Genomic DNA, 25015 nt, shown 5'->3' with positions numbered 1-25015 from the left:
AAGCGCGGAGAACCCCACTAGCTCTTGTCTCCGTAAAGTTTATTTTCCATCTCTTCTGAAGTAGAGGGGAATGTGGCAATAAACTCGAGAGTCTCGGTAGAGAAAATTCCCGCCGGGTGTCGCAAAACTGCCGTGGCCTGGAAGATTCCACGTGGCTGGGGAGGGGTTAAAGGTTCCACTGCTGGGGTTTGCCTCCAGCTGACATTAAGGAACTTCATACACATCTGTTCTGGTTTCTCTTCATCCCTTTAAGCTTCTGACTCAAATTTATTGATTTTTTTTTAAGTACGTAAGATTTCAAAGCATGACGATGTTTAAATCTCTATAATCTTCAGGCCCCTCGCCTTTCCTCCTTTTCCAACTTGTTAATAATTATCTGCCAGACCTTTGGGCTTCTTCTCCCCTCAGAAGATCCCACCTAATCTGATTCTTTCATGATTAATCCCTCTTTATGCCAAATCTCTGAGCTAGTGTCTTCTTCAAGATCTTTAACGAGTCCTGTCGCAAACCCTTCTAGAAAACGACGTGGTCAGGGAGCCATTAATAAGCTCTCTTTCGCAACGTTTAAACTCACTTTATTTATTAACACATTCGCTCTACTGAATTACCACCTCCTAACACATCTGCAATGCAGAATTAAAATTCCAACCAGCACTATTTAACAGTTCTCTTGTATCACTTGTTAAAAGTTGTAATAATCCTCCTTTGGGTCATTTATCGGGAAACAAAATCTTAACTGCGATCTCACAGACGTTTCTCATCTGCGTTTCGTATCAGAGCAGTTTAGGAGCGTGGCCTCTGACAGCCTCAAATCCCAAATTAGTCTCTGGGCTTGGTTTTCCCATCCACAGACTGGGTAACAACAGCACTCATCCCCAGGAGTTTCGAATGAAAGAGACGATGTCCGCATGGGAAGGAGTCAGGCTCCACGCGTGGCTCTGTCGACACTGGTGGCCCACCAATCCCCCGCCGGCCTCCCCCGACTCCCACCCACCTCCAAGGCTGCGGGCCCAGAGACCCCACAGCTGAGATGCCCCGTGGTGGGGGTGCTCCCGGACACCACGGGGATCCCGGCGTGAGCCAGTGAGGGGAGATACGGGTGTCAGTTCTCTGCAGTCACGATCGGCGCCGACCACGCGCAGGCCAGAAGGCAAAAGTGATTGCCCCTCTCCATACAGCACTTCCTTTTGGAGAAAAGGGCTCACCAATATGGAGTTATGTGCAAAGCTTTCTTTACAGAGTATATGAACAGAACAGGATTTTGGATGCAGGGAAACAAAACAAAACAACCAGAACAGCTAGACTCTCATGACATTCTCTTCTTTTTGCTACAGAAACAGGTTACTGGGGCACCTGGGTGGCTCACTTGGTTAAGCATCGGACTTCGGCTTGGGTCACGATCTAACGGTTCGTGAGTTTGAGCCCCACATGGCGCTCTGTGCTGTCGGCAAGGAGCCACTTGGGACCCTCAGTCTCCCTCTCTCTCTGCCCCTCCCCTGCTTGCGCTCTCTCTTAAAAATAACCATTTAAAAAACAACATAAAAAAGATTACTTATTGAGGTGTAATAAGTTCACCTTTTAAGTCTTAAGTAAAAACCAAAAAGTACCACCAACCCCCATCCCCTCCAAAAAAACTAACAGGCCAGTCAGCTAACTTAGAAAGCAGAGTGTTACAAAAATGAAACTAGATTAAACTCTAGTTTCGTTTACCAAGATCAGATGTCAAGCTACCTCACCATAATTACCCGCTTAAAAATTTAATGATGCTTCTGCATGAATTTCAAAACTAAAGATACTTGTATCAGCCACTGAGAATTTTTTTTTAAGGGAAGAATGCTTTATGCCTTGCTTCCATTTCAACAGAACAGCTAAGCGCGAGAGCCACGTATGGGATTAAACTCTCCAAATCCTCTAATCAACGACATTATTAGAGACAACAAAAGGGCTAAGAGGATCCTTATGTAATTCAGCTGTAAATTTGAACTGCTTCAGTTACGTTATTTCTGGAGTCTAAATATCCTAGTGGTACACAGCCAACAGAAAAAAGGATGAAAACGTTTTTTCTTGGCAGATCGTGCACAACCCCTAAAGCATATTTACCATAATTGCTCAAGCCATATTATTCTCAGGATCAAAGATTCACTGATTAATGAATAAAAAGCTGAAACTGAGAAGGTCTTCCTCGAGTACTTAGTTATCAGATCAGGCTGACACCCAAGTAAGGGAAATATTTAATGTTGAATATGTATTATAATAACCACTGACAACAATGGAAAAATAAACTTATTAATGAAAGACTGGAGAAAAATGTTACATGATTTTCTACTTCTTTTCTACTTCTATTTTTTTTTTTAATGTTTATTTATATTTGAGAGAGAGACAGTGTGCAAGCAGGGGAGGGGCACAGAGAGAGGAGGAGACACAGAATCCGAAGCAGGCTCCAGGCTCGGAGCCGTCAGCACAGAGCCTGACGCAGGGCTCGAACTCACGAACTGTGAGATCGTGACCTGAGCCGAAGTCGCTCAACTGACTGAGCCACCCAGGATCCCCTCCACTTCTCTTTCTCAGGAGACAGTTGTGTCCTTCACAAATAAACAATATTTAGGTTCTAACTGAAGTATATACACGAGCTAGGTTAAAAAAAAAAAGAAAAAAAAGGTAAATGTTTTTAATGAGAATAAATTCATGACCTGAAAATAATTATGAACTCCTTCAATCGGTCTGGGTATCTTACAGTGAAAGAGATGTTAGAACAGTGAAAAGAATATTGTAAAAACTGCTCAGCCCTCGCGGGGGATACAGTCTAATGCACACTCATCCTTTGGCTCAAACCATTTTAATTGTTTTTGTTTGATGACATGAAAAGAACTTTCCACAAAGCCTCTAAGTAGTAGAGCTGTATTGCTGTGTGGGGGACTGGATTTTAAAAGTAAAAAAACAGAGGCGCCTGGGCGGCTCTGTCGGTTGAGTGTCCTACCTTGGCTCAAGTCGTGATCTCACAGTTTGTGGGTTTGAGCCCTGCATCAGGCGCTGTGCTGACAGCTCAGAGCCTGGAGCCTGCTTTGGATTCTGTGTCTCCCTCTCTCTCTCTGCCCCTCCCCTGTTCACACTCTTCTCTCTCCTTCTCTCTGTCTCTCTCTCAAAAATAAGTATTAAAAAAATAAAGAAATAAAAGTAAAAAGAATAAAAAGTATACCACGTTCACGCATACGTACGAACAAAAGTTAACAGCTCAGCAAAACTTAGTTCAGTAACTGTCTAAATCAGAATTCTCTTTGCACTGTCTTACAAACCTAACAAATTTCAAGAAAATAACTTCTCCCGGCTTGATTTCTAAAAGATGCATAACAGGAAGTCCAACGGGAGAGCAGGAAAAGTACATTTCTCATTCTTAACCAGAATAACAGTGAAAGAAAGAAAACTTCATTATGGACGAAAAGCCCATTTTCACACAGTATTTGATGTGTCACAACCATCCCCCCCCCCCGCCATGCCACTGGTATCAGGAGCCACCGTTGCTCCGTTCCCACGACGTGTAAGGCTCAGTGGGGCTACTTTCACAGAGACTGCTGGAAATGTTCAAGCATCAGGTGACCGGGAATGTGTTCACGAACACCGAGATGCGGTTCCTGAACGTCTGCGTTTGAAATGCTCTGCTGCGTGACGAGACACCATGGTTCCGCGGAACCCTCACTCTGGGGGCCGCGGGCAGTCGGCGCGAGCGGGCTTCCACTGAACAGACCCTCCTGCCAACTAGAAGGTGGGAACCCGAGCGGGGCGATGCCCGGCAGAGGCCTTCAGGCGCTCTCTTCGGTTTGTGGTCCGGCGCGCTTTTCTAAACCAGACCACGCGTGAGATACACCTGCTTACACCTGACTTTGATCGCGTACAACAGGCATTTTGGCCTCGGTTGCAGAAGCTTCAGAAGCCAACCCAGACGGCGGACGTTTCTACAACGGGGCCGTCCTTTATACTGATTTTTCTTACCTCGACATCCTTTTTCAGTTTTTCCAGGAAGGCCTTTTTGTTGTTGTCGTCAATATAAATCTTCTGGCCCTCGTTAATGAAGTCATTATCCTTTAAGGTCGGTAGCTCTTTGGCCTAAAGCAAATGACAAAAAGAATGAAAGAAGCTTGAATAAAATAAAATTAAAAAAAACAAAACACGTATGTCTTCCAGTCCCCGGAGGGTAAGTTTCCACCCCCAGAAACAGTCCCCCTCGTTCACTGTGGGAGTCTTTTACCCAAGGCAACAACATGCGAAGTGGCTTGAATACCGCAAGGGGGCACCAGTGAGCTACGGCCGCTGGAAGCATTCCCACCAGGAGTGGAGGGTCACACATACTCCACATTATGAAGTTTAGTAACAGATGTCATGGTTTTCGTGGGCATGAACCTGACTGGATTCACTTTCTTACAAGAAGTCTTCTAAGTATAGAATTTGTATTCTTGGAATTCTTTGTCAGGAACCTTCAATTTTCTTACTGGTACAACCCAACTCCATGCCCCCGACACTTTTTGGGTAGCCTTTGCCGGGTTCATGTTACAAATAACACGTTATCTGACCTCAGAAAAGCACCATCCAGAATCATATCTAATTTCTCAGTCGGGGAGATCATGCAGCCAGAGGTTAGCCACCTGTCCTTCTAAGCCTTCCTGGTCACCACCCCGCCAAGAAAATTCTGTTTGCAGTTGGGCAATGCCGAAGGAAAATGTCTTCTTTTAATACAAAACATACTAAGATGAGAAGTTCTGTCCTTTACAAATAAACAAGAGGGTGGTGGGCTGGCGATTAAACGGAACTTACGCTGACCCGATCAACGCAAAGTAACGGGGGGACGACCAAAACACGGGTCACAAGCAGAACAAAACTAGCTTATGCTGCAGGATAATATGGGCATTTAATTTTAAACTCGTGTGGATTATTCTATTTAACTTCGTGCAACCTGCATTTTGGGAGAGTTCAAGGGCAATCAAAACCCCTCCCCGCTCCCGTCAGCAACTCATGGCTTATTTCTTCCTCTTGAAAGGAATCCAATATAAGATATCGTCTTTCTTACCATATTAATGAATGTCTGAATGGCTCTCTTTTCCATAAGTGTGAGCTAAATGAAAAAAAAAAATAATCCAAGGAAAGAATGTATTCTCTTTCTTGTTCCCCACACTGCTCTACCCCGCTATTCAGAGTGATAAAAGAAAACCCATTGCACAGATCTGTGGAACCAGTTTTTTCTTTTTCAAAAATGTTTACTTTTGAGAGAGAGAGAGAGCACGCGCGAGCAGGGGAGGGGCAGAGAGGGAGGAGGACAGAAGATCCGAAGCAGCCGGACGTGGGGCTCGAACCCACGAACCGTGAGATCGTGACCTGAGCTGAAGTCAGACATTGAACTGACTGGGCCACCCAGGCGCCCCTGCAGAACCATTTCTCAAATGCCTGAAACTGCTCACTTTTCCTTCTATGTAAACTGCTCACATCTGTCTGAACATATACATATATGCACATATATTACACAATTACAAATCTGTAGCTTTGCTACTCGTTTTTAACTTCGCCAAAATTTGAAGCTTTGCAATTTTTGATAAGACTACTGCCAGAATAGCTATTTCTACAATGCAGGTATAGCAGAGATCAGAGATCCAAACATTTGACACTTTAAATAATCATATTCCTGGGGCACCTGGGTGGCTCAGTTGGTTGAGCGTCCCACTTCGGCTCAGGTCGTGATCTCATGGTTCACGGGTTCAAGCCTCGCTTCGGGCTCTGTGCTCACAGCTCCGAGCCTGGAGCCTGCTTCGGATTCTGTGTCTCTCTCCGTCCCTCCCCTGCTCATGCTCTGTCACTCTCTCTGTCTCTCTCTCAAAAAAGAAATAAACATTAAAAAAAATTTTTTTTTAAATAAGGCAGCATGAATATGCAAAATGGACAGATGAATAACAGCATTCTTGGGGGACACTGATCTACTTTCAAATACTTTTATGCGGAGTCAGAGTTTTGAGGAAATAAAAACACAATGCCGCTGTTCCCAAAAGCTATGGGAGGGGCCTGGTAGATGAACTCCCTAAATTTGTCATTAAGAACTTGAAAATAATGTCATAAACGTGACACGAAAAACCCTAAATGTGAAGACAGCGCATTAACGTGAAATGTTGGGGTCAACCGCACTGAGCCCTCAGTTCTTCCATCGGAATCATAAACGTAACGAAGTTTCAGAGAATGAAGTGCAAGGATCTGAAGTTGAACAGACCCAGGGTTTCTCACTGCCCCAAACCCGGAACCGGAGGCGCCCCTGGAGAAAGGGCTGAAGCCAGGTCTCCACCCAGGAACAGAGATGGAGGGGACTCTCCAAGGGGACGACGTGGGCGTCTGTGTGTGTGTGGGGGGGGGGTGGGGAGCAGCGTTAAGGATTAAGGTATCTGCCTCAACTCGCTTCGTATGTGTAAGAGAAGAAGGGCACAGGGATTTCTGTCTCTGTGTGAGCAAAAGGGAAACCTGAAGCCAGCGATGTCGGAGCCCGGCTGAGGCAGTAAATGACACGCTGGATAGGTGTTTATAATTCCAGGCACATTAATGAAGGTGAATGCCGTTTCAGGTTTACCCCAGCAGGGTTACTTCATGTGACAGGGAAAACTTAATCCTACCTCGTAAAACTCCGGGCACCCTGTACTATATTACTAAGCTCGCTTGTGAATTTCACAGGCACTAGGGACGTATTTAGATTGGATCGAGTTTTAAAAAGGGCAACCAGATTGGTTAAAAGACTTAAGGGCTTATCGAAAGTCTCAAGAGGCAAAGGCAGATCCTTAGTGGGGCAGCTGCTGGAGGAACCCAACACTGGTCTACGCGTACCCCACCCCCAAGTGCCTGTGGTGGGGCAAGAGCGTGGGAGCACCAGGATGTCGGGGACGGTCCGGATCCTGGCTCCACCCCCTTACTTGCCAGGGCCCAGGCCAGGTTTCTGGAACCCTCCAGGCTGTTGCCTTATGGGCAGCACGGGGGAAACCCCACCAGCACCAGCAGCCATAGGTACGGTGCTAATAAGCATTTCATGTGCCTCAATTCATTCAAGTGCATCATCTCCCTGGTTCTGCACAACAATCTTAACTATTTCTCTCAAATTCATACCGACAAGGAAACTGAGTTTAGAAGAGATTATGCAACTTTAAAAAATTAAAAAAAATTTTTTTTAAGGTTTATTCATTTTTCAGAGAGCATGAGCGGGGGAGGGGCAGCGAGAGAGGGAGACACAGAATCCGAAGCAGGCTCCAGGCTCCCAGCTGTCAGCACAGAGCCTGATGCGGGGCTCGAACCCACGAACCGTGAGATCATGACCTGAGCCGAAGTCGGATGCTTTAACCCACTGCACCACCCAGGCACCCCTAAAATAATTTCTTTTAAAAAAATTAAAAAAAAGGACAAAGATAAAGTCCTCTGACAATGATTCATGCTCAAGCAAACCTTACTGCTTAGCTTTAAAACAAAAAATTTTTTTTTAGTTTTAATTCCAGTAAAGTGTTATATTAGTTTCAGGTATACAATATAGTGATGTGACAATTCCATCACTCAGCGCTCATCACAGTAAATGTGCTCTTGACCCCCATCACCCCCCACCTCCCCTCTGGCAATCATCGGTTTGTTCTCTATAGTTAAGAATCTGTTTTTCGGGGGGCGCCTGGGTGGCTCAGTCGGTTAAGCGTCTGACTTCGGCTCAGGTCATGATCTCACGGTTCGTGGGTTCGAGCCCTGCGTCGGGGTCTGTGCTGACAGCTCAGAGCCTGGAGCCTGTTTCAGATTCTGTGTCTCCCTCTCTCTCTGCCCCTCCCCCACTTGCACACGCTCTCTCAAAAATAAACGTTAAAAATAATTTGTTTTTTGGTTTTTCTTTTTTCTTCTTATTACTTAGCTGGTAGAACAATTTCAATACATCCCTCTGATAATGAGAGGCATTTATATTTAAGACACATTTTTTTAAAGTGAAGAAAACCACTACGTGATGAAGTAATGAACTTAATAAACTCGCGGTGTTCACGGCCCACAGAGGTGAGGTCCACAGAGCAGCACAGAAGCCACTGTGGGCAGCAGTGCAGTCTACCCTTTGCTTCGCAAGCGGATTATCTGCACTTAGGAGACCTTTGAAAGCCTCGAAGTCCCCGGCCTGGTTCTTTAACGGGTGTCTTTCATACCCTTTCCAGGTCAATGCAGAACCAGCCAGAGGGCGGAGGAAACCACCAGAGCTAAAGCCATCAGCTCAGAATCGTTTCTTCACTGCACTCCCAAGGCTGGCTCCCAGCCAGCGGTCAGCAACCTTTCTGGACTAGGTTAAGTCTTTATTTATTCCCTCTGAACCAAGTTCTCCTGGCCAGTTCCGTGTAGATTGGGAGCCCCCAAGTGTAATGAGGGAACTGTAGTACCACACTGGCCGGGAGGCGAGGCCCAGAAAGATCTACCACATGGCCCTCCCCGGTCTGCCCAGCCCTGGGCTGGGACTCCCGCCAGGAGCTGCTCCCAGGCCCCAGCCAGCCGAGGGAGGCTGCGTCCAACCCAGCTCAGCACAGAGTCCGGCACGGCCCCTGTTTAACGAGGCAAGGTGACTCTCCTTTTTGCAGGAGAGGATTCTACTGGGGTGGGCTAGCCCCGAAATGGCATTCACCCCCACTGCTGTGGCCTGGAAACGCGCAAAGACAGCCAAAGGTGTCAGCAGAGAGACACTGTCCCCTTGGCGACCGGCCTACCCTGCTTCCATGGTTGGGACAAAATTAGCAGGACGAATGTCCCTCCCACTTTCTTGCTGCGTCATTCATGCCAGACGGCGGGCCCGTCCGGCACGGCCCGGGTTTCTACACGGGCCCCGGACTGAAGCGTGAGGTTATGAGCACAAACTGGGTCCCGGCTGCCGGGGGTTACATCTCATCTGCTCCAGTTATCAGCTGTGTGACTCTGAGCAAGTTACTTAACCTCCCTGTGACTTGGCTTCCTCTCTCTAAACGGGGATCGGCAAGAACCTCGGCGCTGTTGTGACGATTCTGTGAGTTCGGACACATCAAAAGTTGGGGCGCCCGGGTGGCTCAGTCGGTTAGGCGTCCGACTTCGGCTCAGGTCACGATCTCACAGTTCGGGAGTTCGAGCCCCGCGTCGGGCTCTGTGCTGACCGCTCAGAGCCTGGAGCCTGTTTCAAATTCTGTGTCTCTCTCTCTCTTTGACCCTCCCCCGTTCATGCTCTGTCTCTGTCTCAAAAATAAATAAACGTTAAAAAAAAAAAAAAAAGCTTAGGGTCGAGCTTGCCACGTGGGGAGTTATATACAAACATCGTCAGGGTTCTTTGCTGGGCACGCTCTCAAGCATGGCTTGCATAGGCAGAGACAAACTCATTGCCGATAAGGCCAGAGCAAGGTTTTCAAAACGTTTGGCGTAGGTAACATTGTCATACTGGCTCTGATGTTCTGAACCAGCTGCTTAATGTGTCTCTTTCCAAGTCTTTACTCCTCATCAGTAAGCAACATGCTATGTAACAACGTTGGTCATGGCCCAAACGGTTTATGTGTAACTAAACACAAACGAACATGGCCGTGAGAGTCAGGACGTACACGCGACTGTAGTCGGAACCTGAAGGTCACCAACACGTGGATATTTTAAATGTATAGATGCTTCTGAATAGAATTACTTACTATTCCCTAGGGTTCCGTAAAAGATATAAATGATCTCTAAGGACAGATTTGGCCAGGGCTTTGAGATTAAAAAAGGGAAAAATCTACAGACCTAACCACCACCAAATTTGGAACTCTCAGTTTTAGAAATGAGAGTGTGCCTCTGTCGCCAGCTCAGCAGACAATGACCCAGGAGCCAAGGCGGTGGCCAGAGAGAAATTACGGATCCCCGGGGGGCAGAGGAGGCAAGGGTAGAAGGCATGGAGGGAAGGAGATAAAAAAAAAAACCAACCAACCAAACAAAACAAACAAACAAACAAACAAAAAAAACAACAAGGCATTAGAACTGCCCTTCTAATATAAACATTTTTAGCACTTTTAATAAAAACTTAAAAATTCCTAATTACTAAAAATTTTACAAATGCTCTGTGAAGACATAACCAAAACTAAATGTTTACCTAAAGGATTTACATCTTGTTTCCAATGGAGATGATCCCATTGGGTTGCATACATAGTTGCCTGTTTCACTGGGTTCTGTGCTTTGATACACGGTTGCTGTCACCTGCATGGAGTTAATTAACCCTGGTTATTTTAAGGGTTAGGAGCCAGGAATGATACAGAAGTGTTATTTCAGTGACATTAAGAAATCAAATTATCTTTCAGAGGAGTCAAAAAAACACTAAAAAAACCCCACAAAAACCCAAATATCTGGGGCGCCTGGGTGGCTCTGTCCGTTAAGCGTCCGACTTCGGCTCAGGTCACGATCTCACGGTCCGTGAGTTCGAGCCCCGCGTCGGGCTCTGTGCTGACAGCTCGGAGCCTGGAGCCTGTCTCGGATTCTGTGTCTCCCTCTCTCTGACCCTCCCCCGTTCATGCTCTGTCTCTCTCTGTCTCAAAAATAAACCATTAAAAAAAAATAAATAAATAAAAATAAACGTCTAATTGTAAACCCCGACGTCAAAAATTGCTGCCTGGTGTCCCTTTGATGGGCCGTATTGTCACATTGGGAGCCAAAGACACAACATTAAAAAAATATATATATATGTACTAATTATTGTCTCATGTTCGGGGTTTCTTATGTTCCTGATTTACTTGTTATTCAAGGCTCACCTACATGAAAATAAAGTTTGCAAAAAATAAAAAATGAATAAAAAATAAAAAGAATAACAGGCTTTCCAAAACACTTCATAAAAATCAGTCTGTGAGGCTGAAAATCTATTCTCCAGAAATATTTCTGTGAGGGAGGGAATTTCAGGTAATCCTTACACTGGAGCTAGGATAAAGAGAATCTGATCGAATAACATCACGTATATGGTATCAATTTTAGGGTAATCAGAGATGTTAGAGATTTACAATAAAGTCAGTTCTGCTTCTCAAAACATCCAAGCCACAAATTTGATACACGGAAAGGCAAATGGGTGAATGTGGGTAAAGTTCGTACAGAAGCAGCAAAGACGACAGTTGTTTTCTCACGGAAGAGCACATGTAACAACCTTCTTTCACAACATAAGCAGAATGTTTACATACGTCCGTGGCTTGGGAAGTGACCCGACGGCTCTTCCTGCACCTTGTAATTTCCACAGTGAGAATGTACAGCAGCTGGATGTGAAAGGTGCGTGGTTTTCATTTTGAACTTGTTTGTCTATGTGTAAATGTAGAAAGAGAATATGCCTCAACACCCTTGTCAAACAGCGCTGCAATTCGGTAACACAAAACCGGCTAAGCCCTAGTATGATTTGGCCACTTAGAACTGTTAAGGCTAGGGGCGCCTGGGTGGCCCAGTCGGTTAAGCATTCGACTTCGGCTCAGGTCATGATCTTATGGTTTGTGAGTTCAGGCCCCGGGTCGGGCTCTGTGCTGACAGCTCAGAGCCTGGAGCCTGTTTTGGATTCTGTGTCAACCTCTCTCTCTGTTCCTCCCCCACGTGCTCTGTCTCTCTCTCTCTCAAAAATAAACATTAAAGGGGCGCCTGGGTGGCTCGGTTGGTTAAGCGTCCGACTTCGGCTCAGGTCATGATCTCACGGTCTGTGAGTTCGAGCCCCACGTCGGGCTCTGTGCTGACAGCTCAGTGCCTGGAGCCTGTTTCAGATTCTGGGTCTCCCTCTTTCTCTGACCTTCCCCCATTCATGCTCTCTGTCTCAAAAATCAATAAACATTAAAAAAAAAAAAAACCGTTAAGGCTGGCAAGTGCCCAGATGTTGGTTATTTAGCTTCCCTGTTTTTTTTTTAATGTTTATTTGTTTATGGGGGGAGGGGCAGAGAGAGGGAGAATCTGAAGCAGGCTCTGTGCAGCTAGTGTGCAGAGCCCGATGTGGGGCTCGAACTCACGAACCGTGAGATCATGACCTGAGCTGAAGTCGGATGCTTAACCGACAGAGCCGCCCAGGTGCCCCTGCCTAAAATTTTCAAGCTAATATTTAAAATGTGAAATTACCGCTTTTCTGATATTGTCATACTTTTCAAAACATGATGGCCCTTTAACTGTAAGGGCCTGTCCCTGTAAGTGACGATGTCAATGGTGACAGTTTGGTTTTCCTCCACAGGCTGTGACGTGACAGTTAACCTGCATGCCAGACACACAAAACAGGTGGTTGCGATCTGACCAGAAGATTCTGTCGCGCAAATGTTGATGGTGACGACGTAAGAAATCTCAAGAGTCTGAAAACTGAAGAAGCTTGCTAAGTACTACATAGTTTCTGGTTTAATACTAACATAGCGAACGTCACAATTTTATTATTTTAGTAAGTATGCATCTGCAACAGCTTGCCTTAAATTCAGGTCCCATTCTAAATCTTCAAGTCCTCTCTCCACCCTGACTCTTTCTGGAACTAAGAGTTTTCAGCTTAAAAAAAAAAAAAAATTCCCTATCTAACAGCACTGCTCCCTGTGCACTTGGGATACTCTGGGTTGGATTCATCCCAGAGCAGTAAAAATGAATCGAAGGCAACTAGGAGTTTATACACGACCGCAAGCCAGACCTGCCTGAGGACTTTCATGCTGTCACCTGGCAGGTGCTGTCACCTAGCAGAGTCACTGCCTGTGCTATCTTCTCTCTTTTCCGCCTGCCACTCTTACCAAATTCCAAACGAACTGAATCTTAAAAACTCCACTTCCCAGAATCACCCCCATGGTTTACATTAGAGGGTTCTTACATCTGCTAATACAATAGGACAGTTCCAAACATTTTTTCCATTAACCACAGCAATCACCTTCACCTATACCTAGAACAGACAGGATTTTAGTGACTGTCAGTCAAGTCCAGGACTCCTCAAAGTCAAGTCTAATACCTGCATCTCTGCAGGAGGGGAAAGCTTCACTTGAAACGAGAGATCTTGCACGGAAGCAGGAGAACCAGTGATACAATCAAATCTTTTAATCTTATGAATGACGACCAAGTGAAATGATTGATCCCCACACCCTGAACTTCCATTAACGCCAGAGCAGGGGCTGGGACTCAGATCCACTAATGCTCTTTGCACCCCCCCTCCCCAAACCCCCTTTTATAAACCCTCTCTGGGCCACGAGGCAGATGTTAGTGCCGCTGCCTTTAACTTGAGGTCCGAGAAACAGACCCCGCTCCTGCCCTGGCAGGAACCTATTCCTTGCACTTTGGGCGCTGGAAGAGGCGTTTCTAACACTGGCTGGCAATGGGAACCGATTCGCTTCCATCTGGGGAGAAAAGGGAGTTTACAGAAGAAGGTTAAAGCGTTAGCTGAGTTTAGGGCTTAGAACCCGTGATAATCTACCTTTAACCGATCATCAGCCGACAGCAGAAAGATTCCCAGAAGGACACGCTGCTGTGCTCGATGCCCCGAGCGTCTTTGTCCCCTTGCCTTTAACTGCATCCCAAAGAACCAGACAGAGGGAGGAATTAATCGCAATTTGCTACAATGTAAAGATCGCAAAAGAAATGCTGGAAACTGGCTTAGGAAAGCAGTTTTCGATGTAAGGGTATTAATGATGAATTCGCCTGACGCCTCGGTCAGTAATAGGTAAAGTGTCAGAGACAATGACACTCACTTAATTGCCAGTGCAATTCACAATGCCCAGGGATCGACAAGGCAGCTTTCTGTAGCCCATTATCAAAGTGTCAACAATGATTATTGCCGATATAGTTATACAAATGTCAATTGCAGGACAGCTGTTTTCTTTCACACGGGTTCCAGGGAGAAGGTTCTACGTTAGCAGAAGCAGTTAGAAGGTTCTACGGTAGAAGCAGTCTTCCTATTGCGACTTAGTGACTCCATTACACAGGCTTTACTTCACCCAAGCAAATCAGACATGAGTTTGAAGAAGAACTGTGCAGAGCGATGAACAAAATGCATATTTGTGTAAGTCCCCAGGACTCTCTCGCTCAAGAACATGGGCTTTTTAAAGAGTCAGGTCAAATCCCCCAGAAATCAAGTGAGCCCAGTTATGTTTTCTTTTACTTCCCTAGATTCCCTGCTGAGTGGCTTGCTTGTTGGCAGCGTGGCTCAGGCTGTCATTTGTAAAAAGCAGTCCGCTCAGCTATAATTACTAATTCGATGTCACACTGGAATCGCAGCGCAGCTGTGAAAAGATCGACCACCAGGGAGATTCGCATTTCTCGGTCTCATTTAGAGGAGGTAAACTGCCGGAGCCATGAATGGAAGATGCCCTTCCATTAAAAAGGAAAGAATTAAAGAATAAAACAAGTCATAGCAGCTGTCAAAATCTGACAACGGCTTAAAAAAAAAAAAAAAAAAAAAAAAGCCCTGGTCTTTTTTTTTTTTTTTTAAATTCAAGACATCTGTACGTACGTGTTCTGATACTTGTTGCCATGAAAGTGATTCCATTATTGTTGCAACAGAACTTCTTTATTTCCCTCAGCGCCATCTTCATTATGATGCTAATGCAAATCACACTAATTACGAGGGAGCTGAAATCAGGGGACGGGACTTGTCTGCACCTAGATCACTAAATATTTGAAATGACGGTTTCAAAACTTGTCACCAACAAGTTGGAAGTCTGGGCAATGAAGACAGTTATGGAGATTCAAATGAAAGGGAAAACTCACAAGCCAGATTACTAATCAAGCCAAGGCCGTGGGGATTCTTTACGAAAATTATCCTTTGCACCGTGACAATCTTTTTTTTTTTTTTCTTGGAGAATATAGTTACACGGTGAAAGCAGTGAGAAGACTCTTGGCACATCACGGGATTCCATTCGTGAAAGGCTAAAATGCAGAAAATAAATATATCTAACGGCGGCTGTTTTGATGACATCAGTGGTTTTACTTGCGAAGCCAAAGAATAGCATGTTTTTTGGGAGAGGAAAAATAGCCACTGCTCGTGGAAAGAAAACCTGAAAGTTGAGAGGGCAAGAAGGGCAAAGACGTGTTTTAGAACTTGAAAACCCAATGTCTTTAGGAGTTCAGCTCTATTAATACATTTCATTTCTTTTCAGTAGGACAGTTTAGTGACCATTCCCTCGGCTGTTGCCAGATTATAAACAAACCGCCCGCCGTATCAGAGAGCCCTGATGCCCTCCTACCAATGCGGGGGGGGGGGGGCATCGCCTCCGCCAATGACAAATGTGAATTACTTTTACATTCCTTATCTTTAAGGTGTTTCCTCTCGCCCCTGCTCGGTGAGCACTTGTAAACTACAAGGGCAGGCGGGTGGCCTTGTGGAGCTCCTCTTTGTGGAAGAAGACTTGTCATGAACCCCACGCCCCGACAGAAGTAGAGGGCACGGAATTCTTCCCCAGGGCAATCGTGTGGACCGCGTTAATGTGTACACGGTGTAAGACACAGGGAGGTCGCCTGTGTTTATATATTAAAAACAAAAACAAAAACGGAGGCAACTTGCCAACATAGCATGAAACCGAACCATTGATGTCGCTACTTTAAGAATTTTAAGATCAAGACTCAGAATGAACTGCTCCAGCACCGTATTTAACTCCGAAACATTGTTTCTGTCAATGCAGTGAATGTTTCATGATTCACGGGATTAACCAGAATCTTTGATGCTATGTCCTTTTAAAACAGGAGACCGAGAGCTGCCAGACATTCAGAGGGTAACAGCACAGTGGTCAGAAGCGTGAGCTCTGGGCTGAGACCCTTGGCTGTATCACATCGTAACTGGGGGACTCTGGACAAGTTACTGAACCTGTCTGCGAAGTAACTTCATTTACTCAGAGGAAGTAATAAGAGCACCAACCTGGTGGTAAGGATGATCCGACCGAATTCGTGTAAGGTTTACACTCCACAAATGTCAGTTATCACTATTTGCCTTTCTAAGGCCCAAGGCATCAAAACGCACAGTAAAAACACAAACCCCAGACGAAGGGAAGGTTTCACCTCTGCCACTGATTGTGTGACGCCCCACGGGAACGTAAGTTCATGGGTCTCAAATCGGTCCCGATGTGAGGTAGGGGAGGTCGTTCCCCTCTCTGACTTCTCTAAGCCCATCTCCCAGGGAGATGTTTTGAGGAACAATTTAGAATATGAGAAAAGCATTCTAAGCATTTTAGGCGCCTCAGAAAAGCGGGTTTCTGTTAGAAATTCTGTAATTTCACTTTCACAGCCACCTAGACCAGTAAAAGGCGGAGCGTTTTTGGTGAAGGGGGCAGTGGGGGTGTGGTGAGGGCCTTGGGCATTCTGGGCAGTGCATGGTCCTGTAGGCAGAGAATAGAGGGAGGGATAGGGAACGAAGGGTCTGCTTCTGATGAAATAATACAGCTTCGAGGATGTCAAATACTTGTGGCTTTCCTTCGTAGATGTCCTCGTTTGCGGATTTTGGCTTCAGCAGCAACCACCCCATGGCCTGTAACTGTCTTTCTGGGCATTGTTTATTGTCCAAGCAGACCATGCCCTTGGGGAGCAAACCTGAAGACATTAAAATGAACAGAGGGCGGGAAGGGTGGGGCCTGCTAGCAATGATCTCAAGGGACCAGGGCGCAAAGGCAAAACAGAGCCACCGACGTGGAGAAGTGGATGCCACCCCAACCACAGTTCCTCCTCAGGGGCTGGCTTCTTGTTACGACGCAGAAAAGTCTGTGTGGCTCTCTAGATGGTCCAGATTATTTTCTCCTAGGAGAAAACCCAACCATACTAAACCTCTGAGTCTCTCACGGGCTCAAACTTAAATGCCCACTTGAGTCTTGAGCACCTTGGAAAAACCGTTCAGTCATAGCAACATGGAAGTCCACAGTCCATTGTTTCCGCTGCTTTTGGCCAAAGCTGGCGCCTTCAGGGTGCTGTAGGTGGAGGTCAGAAATGTCAAAATACACCCACTAGTGCACAGTAGAGATACAAATGGTCGAAGAAGGAGCCACCATTTCCCTTTCTCTTTCCCGCTCCTTAACCCACTGCTCTCCGGCTTCTGTGGCACCCACTGTCACAGGCAAGGTCACCAGAGATTTCCTTGGTGATAGGCCAATGGATAACTCTCAGTCCTCACCCTACCTGAGCCTGCAGAAGGATCTGATTTACCTGATCCCGGGGCAGTTCTCTCTCTCTGGTTTCTGGGCTACGACCAGAGTGCACGTCTCCTAAGACCAGGGGCAAGGTTCACTGGGCATTTCTCACAAGACACTCAGTAAATGTGTCTCTTTGGCCGATCCTTTGCAGGACTCTCGTCCTTAACCCACTCCTTAAATCCGATGCTCTTCTGGGCTGGTTCCAGACACACTTCTCATCCTGGGCGGTCTCATATATTTCCCTGATCATCCTTCCTGGAGGTTTCCAAGCCCCTTTGCTTCCGGCTGAAACCTTCCCTGCCGCCCCTCATGCCAAATGAGCATCTCTGTCATGGGGGAGAGGGGGACTGACATTTCAAACTCCTCCCACTCTGCTCTCCCCCGTCCGTGAGTAGAATCGACACCCTCCCCACCGTCCAAACCAGACAGCCGGGAGTCATCCCGAACCCCGCCCTCCCTCCACACACACTCCCTGGCACTGGTCCCCTGGCAGGGGGGGACCAGCTCATTTAATCTCTGAGCTCTGTGGATGCTTCCTCCTAAACCTCCATAACCTATCCTTGTCGGCCATCCCAGCTCCGGCCACCATTTTATCCCGGTCATTTCAATAGCCTTTCCAACTGGTGCGGCTTACCTCCCCCTCCAGCTAGGGTGCCCGGTGCGCCCCCTCTGCACCCCTGTACAGGATGCTCCTTCTCACCCCTCCCTCCAGCTAACTCTGACTTGTCCTCAGGTTTCCAAACATCACCTCCCCCAGGAAGCCCCTCCCCCCCGACCCCACCAAGCCAGAGTCAGGGGCCACATGTGCCCTATTAAACCGCTTATCACACGAGATGGTCATTTCCTATTTAACGTCCGTATCGCCTCCTAGATGGGTCTGTGTCGTTCATTATTTTAGTCCCTGAAGCCTGTAGGGATGGTACCCACGAAAGCATTCACAAACACTTCTGAATGAACACAGCAGATCTCCAAAATATAAACTGCAAATCTAGACGGAATGACGCCACTCTAAGATAATAATTTAAAAACAAAACAAAAACAGAAAACCTTGAGCCCAGCTTCCAAACGGTTTGGTCAAAAAACAAAAACAAAAACAAAAACAAAAACAAAAACAAAAAACAAAGGCACTTCCCAAGGTGACAAGGGGGAATAACTGAGGGTACAGAGGTCCCTTTCATATAAGCCAATGTCGATTTTGGTCAGTTCAGATTTACACGCAGAAAGCCACTTCCCACATTCTCAACCAAACGGATTCAAGTTGAATCTGTCATCTTGCCTAATAAACGAGATGGGATTCAAATATTGCCTGCTGTCCGGTGACTCAGGAAAAGGTAAAAAGAGGTAGTCTCTCCATCCCTAATTCTGCAAGTGACACACATTCCAACCCCATCTTAGAGTCGGAAGGGAGTCGGAAGCTCATCCGAGCCAACCTTTCACAGGTCAAGCTGAAGCTTTACCACCCTCATTTTGCAGGTGCGAAGCCAGGGCTCAGGGAGGAGCGGAAAGCGCTCGAGCTCCCGCCCGCTGGTTCGGGGTAACGTGGGGCCGGGACCCCACGGCTGCGGAGCTGTGCCTGCCAGTCCGGATCCTGAGAGACCGGGTTCAAGACCCGGTTGCACGCGAAACGCTTCTTTCACCCACCCTTAAAACCAAGAACTACTCCATGAGCCAACACAGAGGGAGGGGGCACCTCATCCGAGGAAGCGAGGGCCGCAGGCGACCCCTCAGTTGGGTGACGCGGTGCTGGTGTGGCGGAAGGGAGCCGGGAGCGTCGCGGCGGAAGCCAAGAGGGAAAGTGGGGGGGACAGGGGTGCTGTTCCCGCACGTCGGCAGGACCGCGCCGGGAGTAGGTCAGGGTACTCACCTTTTCCTTGTCGCTAGCTTCTCTAGCCACCGTGGAGCCCTGAAACACAAACACGTCATGAAAACAGGCACACGGGAGGCATTGGGCTTCGCACGTTTAAAACACGCGCGTGTGCCAGGGCAGAGCGCAGAACACGTGAGCGCCAACTTCGCCGTGGCGCCTCAGCCCGCGTGGGCTCTGTCCCCTCCCCGACCATGACCCTGCCCCGTGGGTGCTCCCTGCTCTGCAGACCTTCCTGTTGGCTCGTCTCTAATCCTCTCCCTAGCTTGTCACCCGAGCTGTCTTCTCCCTGGTTCTCGTCCCCCCTCCCCCCCCACTGGAAATCAGAAAACCTGACAATCACTTGAGTGATCAATCACTCAACGTTGGATCCAAACCACGCTCTGCTTCTGGCCCCGACTGCCAGAAATGGTTGGTCTTAATGGTCTTCAAAGGGGAAGCGGGCCACTAAGTGGCTGCAGGGGCCACGGGGGCACGGAATGCCCCTTTCCCCCACATTACGTCTTCCAGCTATGGGCGCGCCTGGCCCTCTGCCCGTCTTTGTCCGTTTCCGAGAAATGTCTTCCTCGTTACCGTGAGTAACCCGTGCGTACCTCCCGGGCCCCCTCACTCTGGGAATCCCTTCAAACCCACACATTCACCCGCACCCCACTTTGTGCCAGGCGCCCGGCCGAGCACAGAGGTAGAAAGTGGAAGAAAACACAGTTCTTGATCCCAGTAATTCTGCTCGGCTGCATTGGTTCTCCGAGCTCTGTCATCACAACAAGAACCGTTCATTCTTGGTGTTCCTCAGCGGCCATAGCAGGATCTCACATAGCGATCGATGCCTGGCGTTCCCCGAATCGATGGCTGGAGAAAGATCCTGACCAATTCCCTGCTCTCCCTTCCCCCGACTCAGGTCAGCGGTGATGCGCTTACCTGATCACCTCTTGTACACCCATTTATTGCCCTGGAATACTTGCCTTAGCCAACCATTAAGAGAACTTATCTGTGACTTGAGGAAAGTTAAAGTGGCTTCTCGACTGGCCATTCTTAAATCAAAATTTACTACTCCGTGACCATCTTGCATCCAAGCAGCTCAGGCACTGATTAGAAAGTAGCCCGTAGGGGCGCCTGGGTGGCTCAGTCAGTTGAGCGGCCAACTTCGGCTCAGGTCATGATCTCACAGCTTGTGAGTTCAAGCCCCGTGTCGGGCTCTGTGCTGACAGCTCAGAGACTGGAGCCCGCTTCATATTCTGTGTCTCCCTCTCTCTCTGCCCCAACCCACTCATGTTCTGTCTCTGTCTCTCTCAAAAATAAATGAACATTAAAAAAAAAAATTTAAAAAAAAAAAAAAAGAAAGAAAGTAGCCTGTAATTCACAGATGAGAGACTCAGACTGAGGAGTCTCCTGATACTGGGGACGGGGGCCCAGGCTGGAGTCCCCACCACCCTGGGGCCAATTCTCTACCCCTCTGGTACTTGGCATTCCCGGGTCCGGTGGATGTGTGAGATCCTGCCGTCAGCCCAGGGGAAATGCTCAGTGTTTCTCGGGGATGCGTCAGGGGAGCACAAAGCCGACCCAAGAAACGATGACAAGGTGAGTGGTTCAGAAGGAAACCCTGGGGCCCCTTTCCACAACCACAGCACGTACTCCTCTGCGCAAACCCAGCCGCTGCCCCTTGCAATGGCCTGTTTGCCCTTCTTCAGGGATTCTTGAATACAGACCACAAATACCTTCCTTTACACACTGGTTTCTAACAAAGAATGTTCTCGAATTCAAAAAACAACAGCAGCAAGACAGGATATTTGCAATCTTTGAGCACTGTCTACGCTTACTGGTCAGAGGAAGAAACTGTTTATTCCTCTTTGTATCTTTAGCCAAGTTTCTGGTCGCTGTGTGTGTATTATTCCCCCCGTAACAGAATTTACCCGGCTCTGAGTCTCAGGGAAGCTTCATCTGTATGTAAATGCAGATCATTAGCCGGGAGTGGGGCAGGGAGGGGGGGGGGGCGGGAACCTCACCCAAATTTAAATTAACTCAAAATAAAAAAACAGAAATCGAAAATAAGGTTAGTTAAGTCATGGCCAAGAGTGTGAGCCACAAGATGATGCCAGATGTCCAGGTTCCGTCACAACAGAAAGTCCTGGCAAGAACACAATTTATTTTTTCTACGAGCTAAGGAGGGAGATGAAATTATGAAGTCAAATTACAACTATAATATCCAGGCTATAAGTATAATTTACATCAAGTTATGTTTACTAGGTGCTTGCTTGAATGAGGCACTATCTGAGGCATTTCTGGGGCATAAAAAATAAAAAGGACCAAAAATTTGCCTTTAAGGCACTTACTGGTAGAATGGATAAGTCACAACCAAATTCACTGACCAATTCCCATATGCTACACATTATGCTGGACATAACATATATACATATATATGTACATATATACATATATGTATATACATATATGTATACATATATATGTATACATATACATATGTATACATATATATGTATACATATACATATGTATACATATTTTATGTATACATATACATATGTATACATATATATGTATACATACATATACATACATATATATACATATATATGTGTGTGTGTGTATATATATATATGTGTATATATATATATATATATATATATATATATGTATATATATATATGGGTCCTTCCTCACCTAGCAAAGGTAGGTAAAATTATCCCTGTTTTACAGATGAAGAAACTGAGGCTCAGGAAAGGTTCAGCAACACATACACAGCTGACAAGTGATAAAACCAGGACATGTGGCTTCAGAGGTCACTCTGGCTTATTATATGGGGGGAGTCAGGCCAGTGAATGGAGTCCTCCTTCCTCTAAGGAGCACTGCAAAAGCTTCGTGGGAGAGAGGTACAAGGAACCCTGGAGGGTGGCTGGGATCTCCACCAGGGGCAATTCCAGAGAACAAAACTGCCTCAACTAGGAGGCAGGACAGAGGAAGGCTGTACTTGGGAAGCTTACACAGTTTATCTGAACTTCAGAGGGCAGGAGATCAGCCTAAACCACTTTCTCTCCCTTAGACTAGCATTTCTCAAAGTGTGCTGAGCATCCTGGGGTTCCAAGACCCTTTCATGGTCTGCAGAGTCAAAACTATCTTTATAATAACATTGAGACACGTTCTACTTTTTTCACTGTCTTGATATTTGCACGGATATTGAAAAAAAATAATGGGTAAAACTGTGGGCATCTCAGCATAAATCCAGTGGCATCAGTGGTACTCATCGATATTGTTGGTCGTAAAATACATACAAAAATATACATATTACATATATGTACAAACATGTCCTTGAAGCAATGAAGTTAGTAAATCTTGACCGTGGAGTCAATACCTTTTCAGTATTCTTTGTGGGACGATACAGAAAACACTCCCGTTTATCAAGAAGAAATGTTTTTTTTTTAATTTTTTTTCAACGTTTTTATTTATTTTTGGGACAGAGAGAGACAGAGCATGAACGGGGGAGGGGCAGAGAGAGAGGGAGACACAGAATCGGAAACAGGCTCCAGGCTCCGAGCCATCAGCCCAGAGCCTGACGCGGGGCTCGAACTCACAGACCGCGAGATCGTGACCTGGCTGAAGTCGGACGCTTAACCGACTGCGCCACCCAGGCGCCCCAAGAAGAAATGTTTTAAGAACATTTTTGTGACGGGGGCTGTCCGGGGGGCTCAGTGGGTTAGGCGTCTGACTCTTGACTTCGGCTCGGGTCACAATCCCACTGTCGTGGGACGGAGCCCCGCGTCAGGCTCTGCGCTGACAACACGGAGCCTGCTTGGGATTCTATCTCTTCCCGTCTCTCGGTTCTTCCAATGCTGCTCACGCGTGCACGTGCGCATGCACTCTCTCTCAAAATAAAGAAACATTAAAAAAAAGAACATTTTTGTGGTGGTTTGAGTTATGAGCTCAACTAGCCACTTTTTTCCATCACAACAACATTTTTGCTTGGAAGATCAAGTGGCAATGTCTTTACTCCGATCCGGGCATTTGGTAGGTATTTGCTCAAAGAAGAACAAAGCTGCGGGGATGCGGGGGGGTGGGGGGTTGCTGTGTGCTGGCACATCACAGAAAACAGTTCCCAGGGCTTGCTGCTGATGGTAAAATTTGAGCTTTTGAGTAGAAATCAGAGTTTGAAGAAACTCTTATCCATCACTGTGAGTATGACAGCTTCTCCATACTGATGAGACTTGTGGTGATATTGATGTGACTTTTAAGTTTATTTATTTATTTTGGGAAAGAGAGAGAGTGAGCATGAGAGCATGTGTGGCACATGAGCAGGGAAGGGACAGTGAGAGAGCGAGAGCGAGAGAGAGCGAGCGAGAGAGAGAGAGAGAGAGAGAGAGAGGGGGAGAGAGGGAGGGAGGGAGAGAGGGAGGGAGGGAGGGAGAGAGGGAGAGAGGGAGGGAGGGAGGGAGGGAGGGAGGGAGGGAGGGAGCTGTGCTGTCATCTCGGAGCCTAATGGGGGTGGGATCCCAAGAACTATGAGATCATGACCTGAGCCAAAATCAAGAGTCAGAGCTTAACCAACTGAGCCAGCCAGGTGCCCCATGACTCCTTGACACTGTATAATGAAATGTGTCAATATCTGGAAGAGCACGAAACTCAGTGAACCATCTGTTCCAAATGACCAAAGCATGATGTCTTCGGACGGCTATATGTAAATGCACCTGTAGATTATACGGAAATAAGTACAGAAAATTCACTGATGTGATTTCAGATTCCACATTGTAACTGAGCTTTAAGAAATTGCTACTTGTCAAGTTTTGGTGTAATATCAAAGAAGAGTCTCTGCAAATTTCTGAGAAAGTTCTTAAAACACCCACCCTCCCGCTTTCCAACCACGTATCTTTGTAAGGTCGGACTTTCTTCATACACTTCAATCAAGTAACATCGTTAGCAGGCTGACAGCACAACCAGCTATGACATTCCAGTTGTCTCAGATTAAGTCAGATATTAAGGAGATTTGCAAAAAATGTAAAAAAAAAAAAAAAAAAAAAACGGCGATCTGTCTCACTAAATTTTTTGATTTGTAAGATACAGCTATTTTTCATAAAAACATGCTAACATGTAATAATAGTCTTTTATTTTAAATGAAGCAAGCATTTAAAAATCTCTTATTTCAGGGGTGCCTGGGGAGCTCAGTTTGTTAAGCGTCAGACTCTCGATTTCAGCTCAGGTCATGATCTCATGATTTCTGGTTTGGGTCTGGCATTGGGCTTTATGCTGACGGTATGGAGCCGGCTCGGGATTCTCTCTCTCTCTCAAAATAAATAAACCTAAAGAAAAAATTTATTTTAATTTCTAACATTAAATAGCAGTAGATATAACCTATACAAGCAAAAGCTTTTTGGGGTCCTCTTTTTTACAAATTGTAATTTCAATATAACCAGCATACAATGTTACATTAGTTTCAGGTGTACAACACAGTGACCTAGCACTTCTATATACATTACTCAGTGCTCATCGTGGTAACTGTACTTTTAATCCCTTTTACCTCTTTCACCCATCCCTCACCCACCTCCCCTCTTGTAATCATTAGTTCGCTCTTTTTGGTTAAGACTTTTTTTTTTTTTTTTTTTGGTCCCTCTTTTTGTTTGTTTCTTAAATTCCATGAGCGAAATCGTATGGTATTTGTCTTTCTCTGACTTCTTTCGCTTCCCATTATACCTTCTAAATCCATCCGTGCTGTCATAAATGGCAAGATTTCATTCTTTTTTTATGGCTGAGTAATATTCCAGTGTGTGTGTGTGTGTGTGTGTGTGTGTGTGTGTGTGTGTGTGTGTGTGTGAATACACCACATCTTTATCCATTCACCTCCATATCTTGGCTATGGTAAATAACGCTACAAGAAACACAGGGTGCACGTATCTTTTCTAATTAGTGTTTTGTATCCTTTGGGTAAATACCCAGTGCAGTTACGGGGTCATGTGGCCATTCTATTTTAATTTTTTGAGGACGTACCATAGGGGCTGTATTAGGGATCCTCTTTTAAGAACGAAGGAGTCGGAGATTAAAAAAAAAAAAAAAAAAAAATTCG

At 46.3% G+C, this 25015-nt stretch overlaps 1 protein-coding gene across 3 annotated transcripts in view; it reads right to left on the bottom strand.

The window, feature by feature from the left end:
• PIP4K2A (phosphatidylinositol-5-phosphate 4-kinase type 2 alpha) overlaps positions 1 to 25015 on the bottom strand; it is a 196327-nt gene that overhangs the window by 12609 nt on the left and 158703 nt on the right. For 2 of the 3 annotated variants that reach the window (XM_086714767.1, XM_086714768.1), the window contains exons 6-7: positions 18949 to 18987; positions 3988 to 4101 (exon numbers count right to left, since the gene is read on the bottom strand). In XM_086714767.1, the coding sequence (XP_086570893.1) occupies positions 3988 to 4101; positions 18949 to 18987 (153 nt within the window). The remainder of the gene's footprint in view (positions 1 to 3987; positions 4102 to 18948; positions 18988 to 25015) is intronic. The other variant, XM_086714769.1, reaches the window with a different exon arrangement.

Source organism: Puma concolor, chromosome B4, assembly GCF_028749965.1.
Source record: "Puma concolor isolate L17-30 chromosome B4, mPumCon1.1.hap2, whole genome shotgun sequence".
In the NCBI taxonomy this organism is placed as follows: Eukaryota; Metazoa; Chordata; class Mammalia; order Carnivora; family Felidae; genus Puma; species Puma concolor.
The sequence above is the reverse complement of the archived record's forward strand: the minus strand, read 5'-3'. Positions and strand labels throughout refer to the sequence as shown.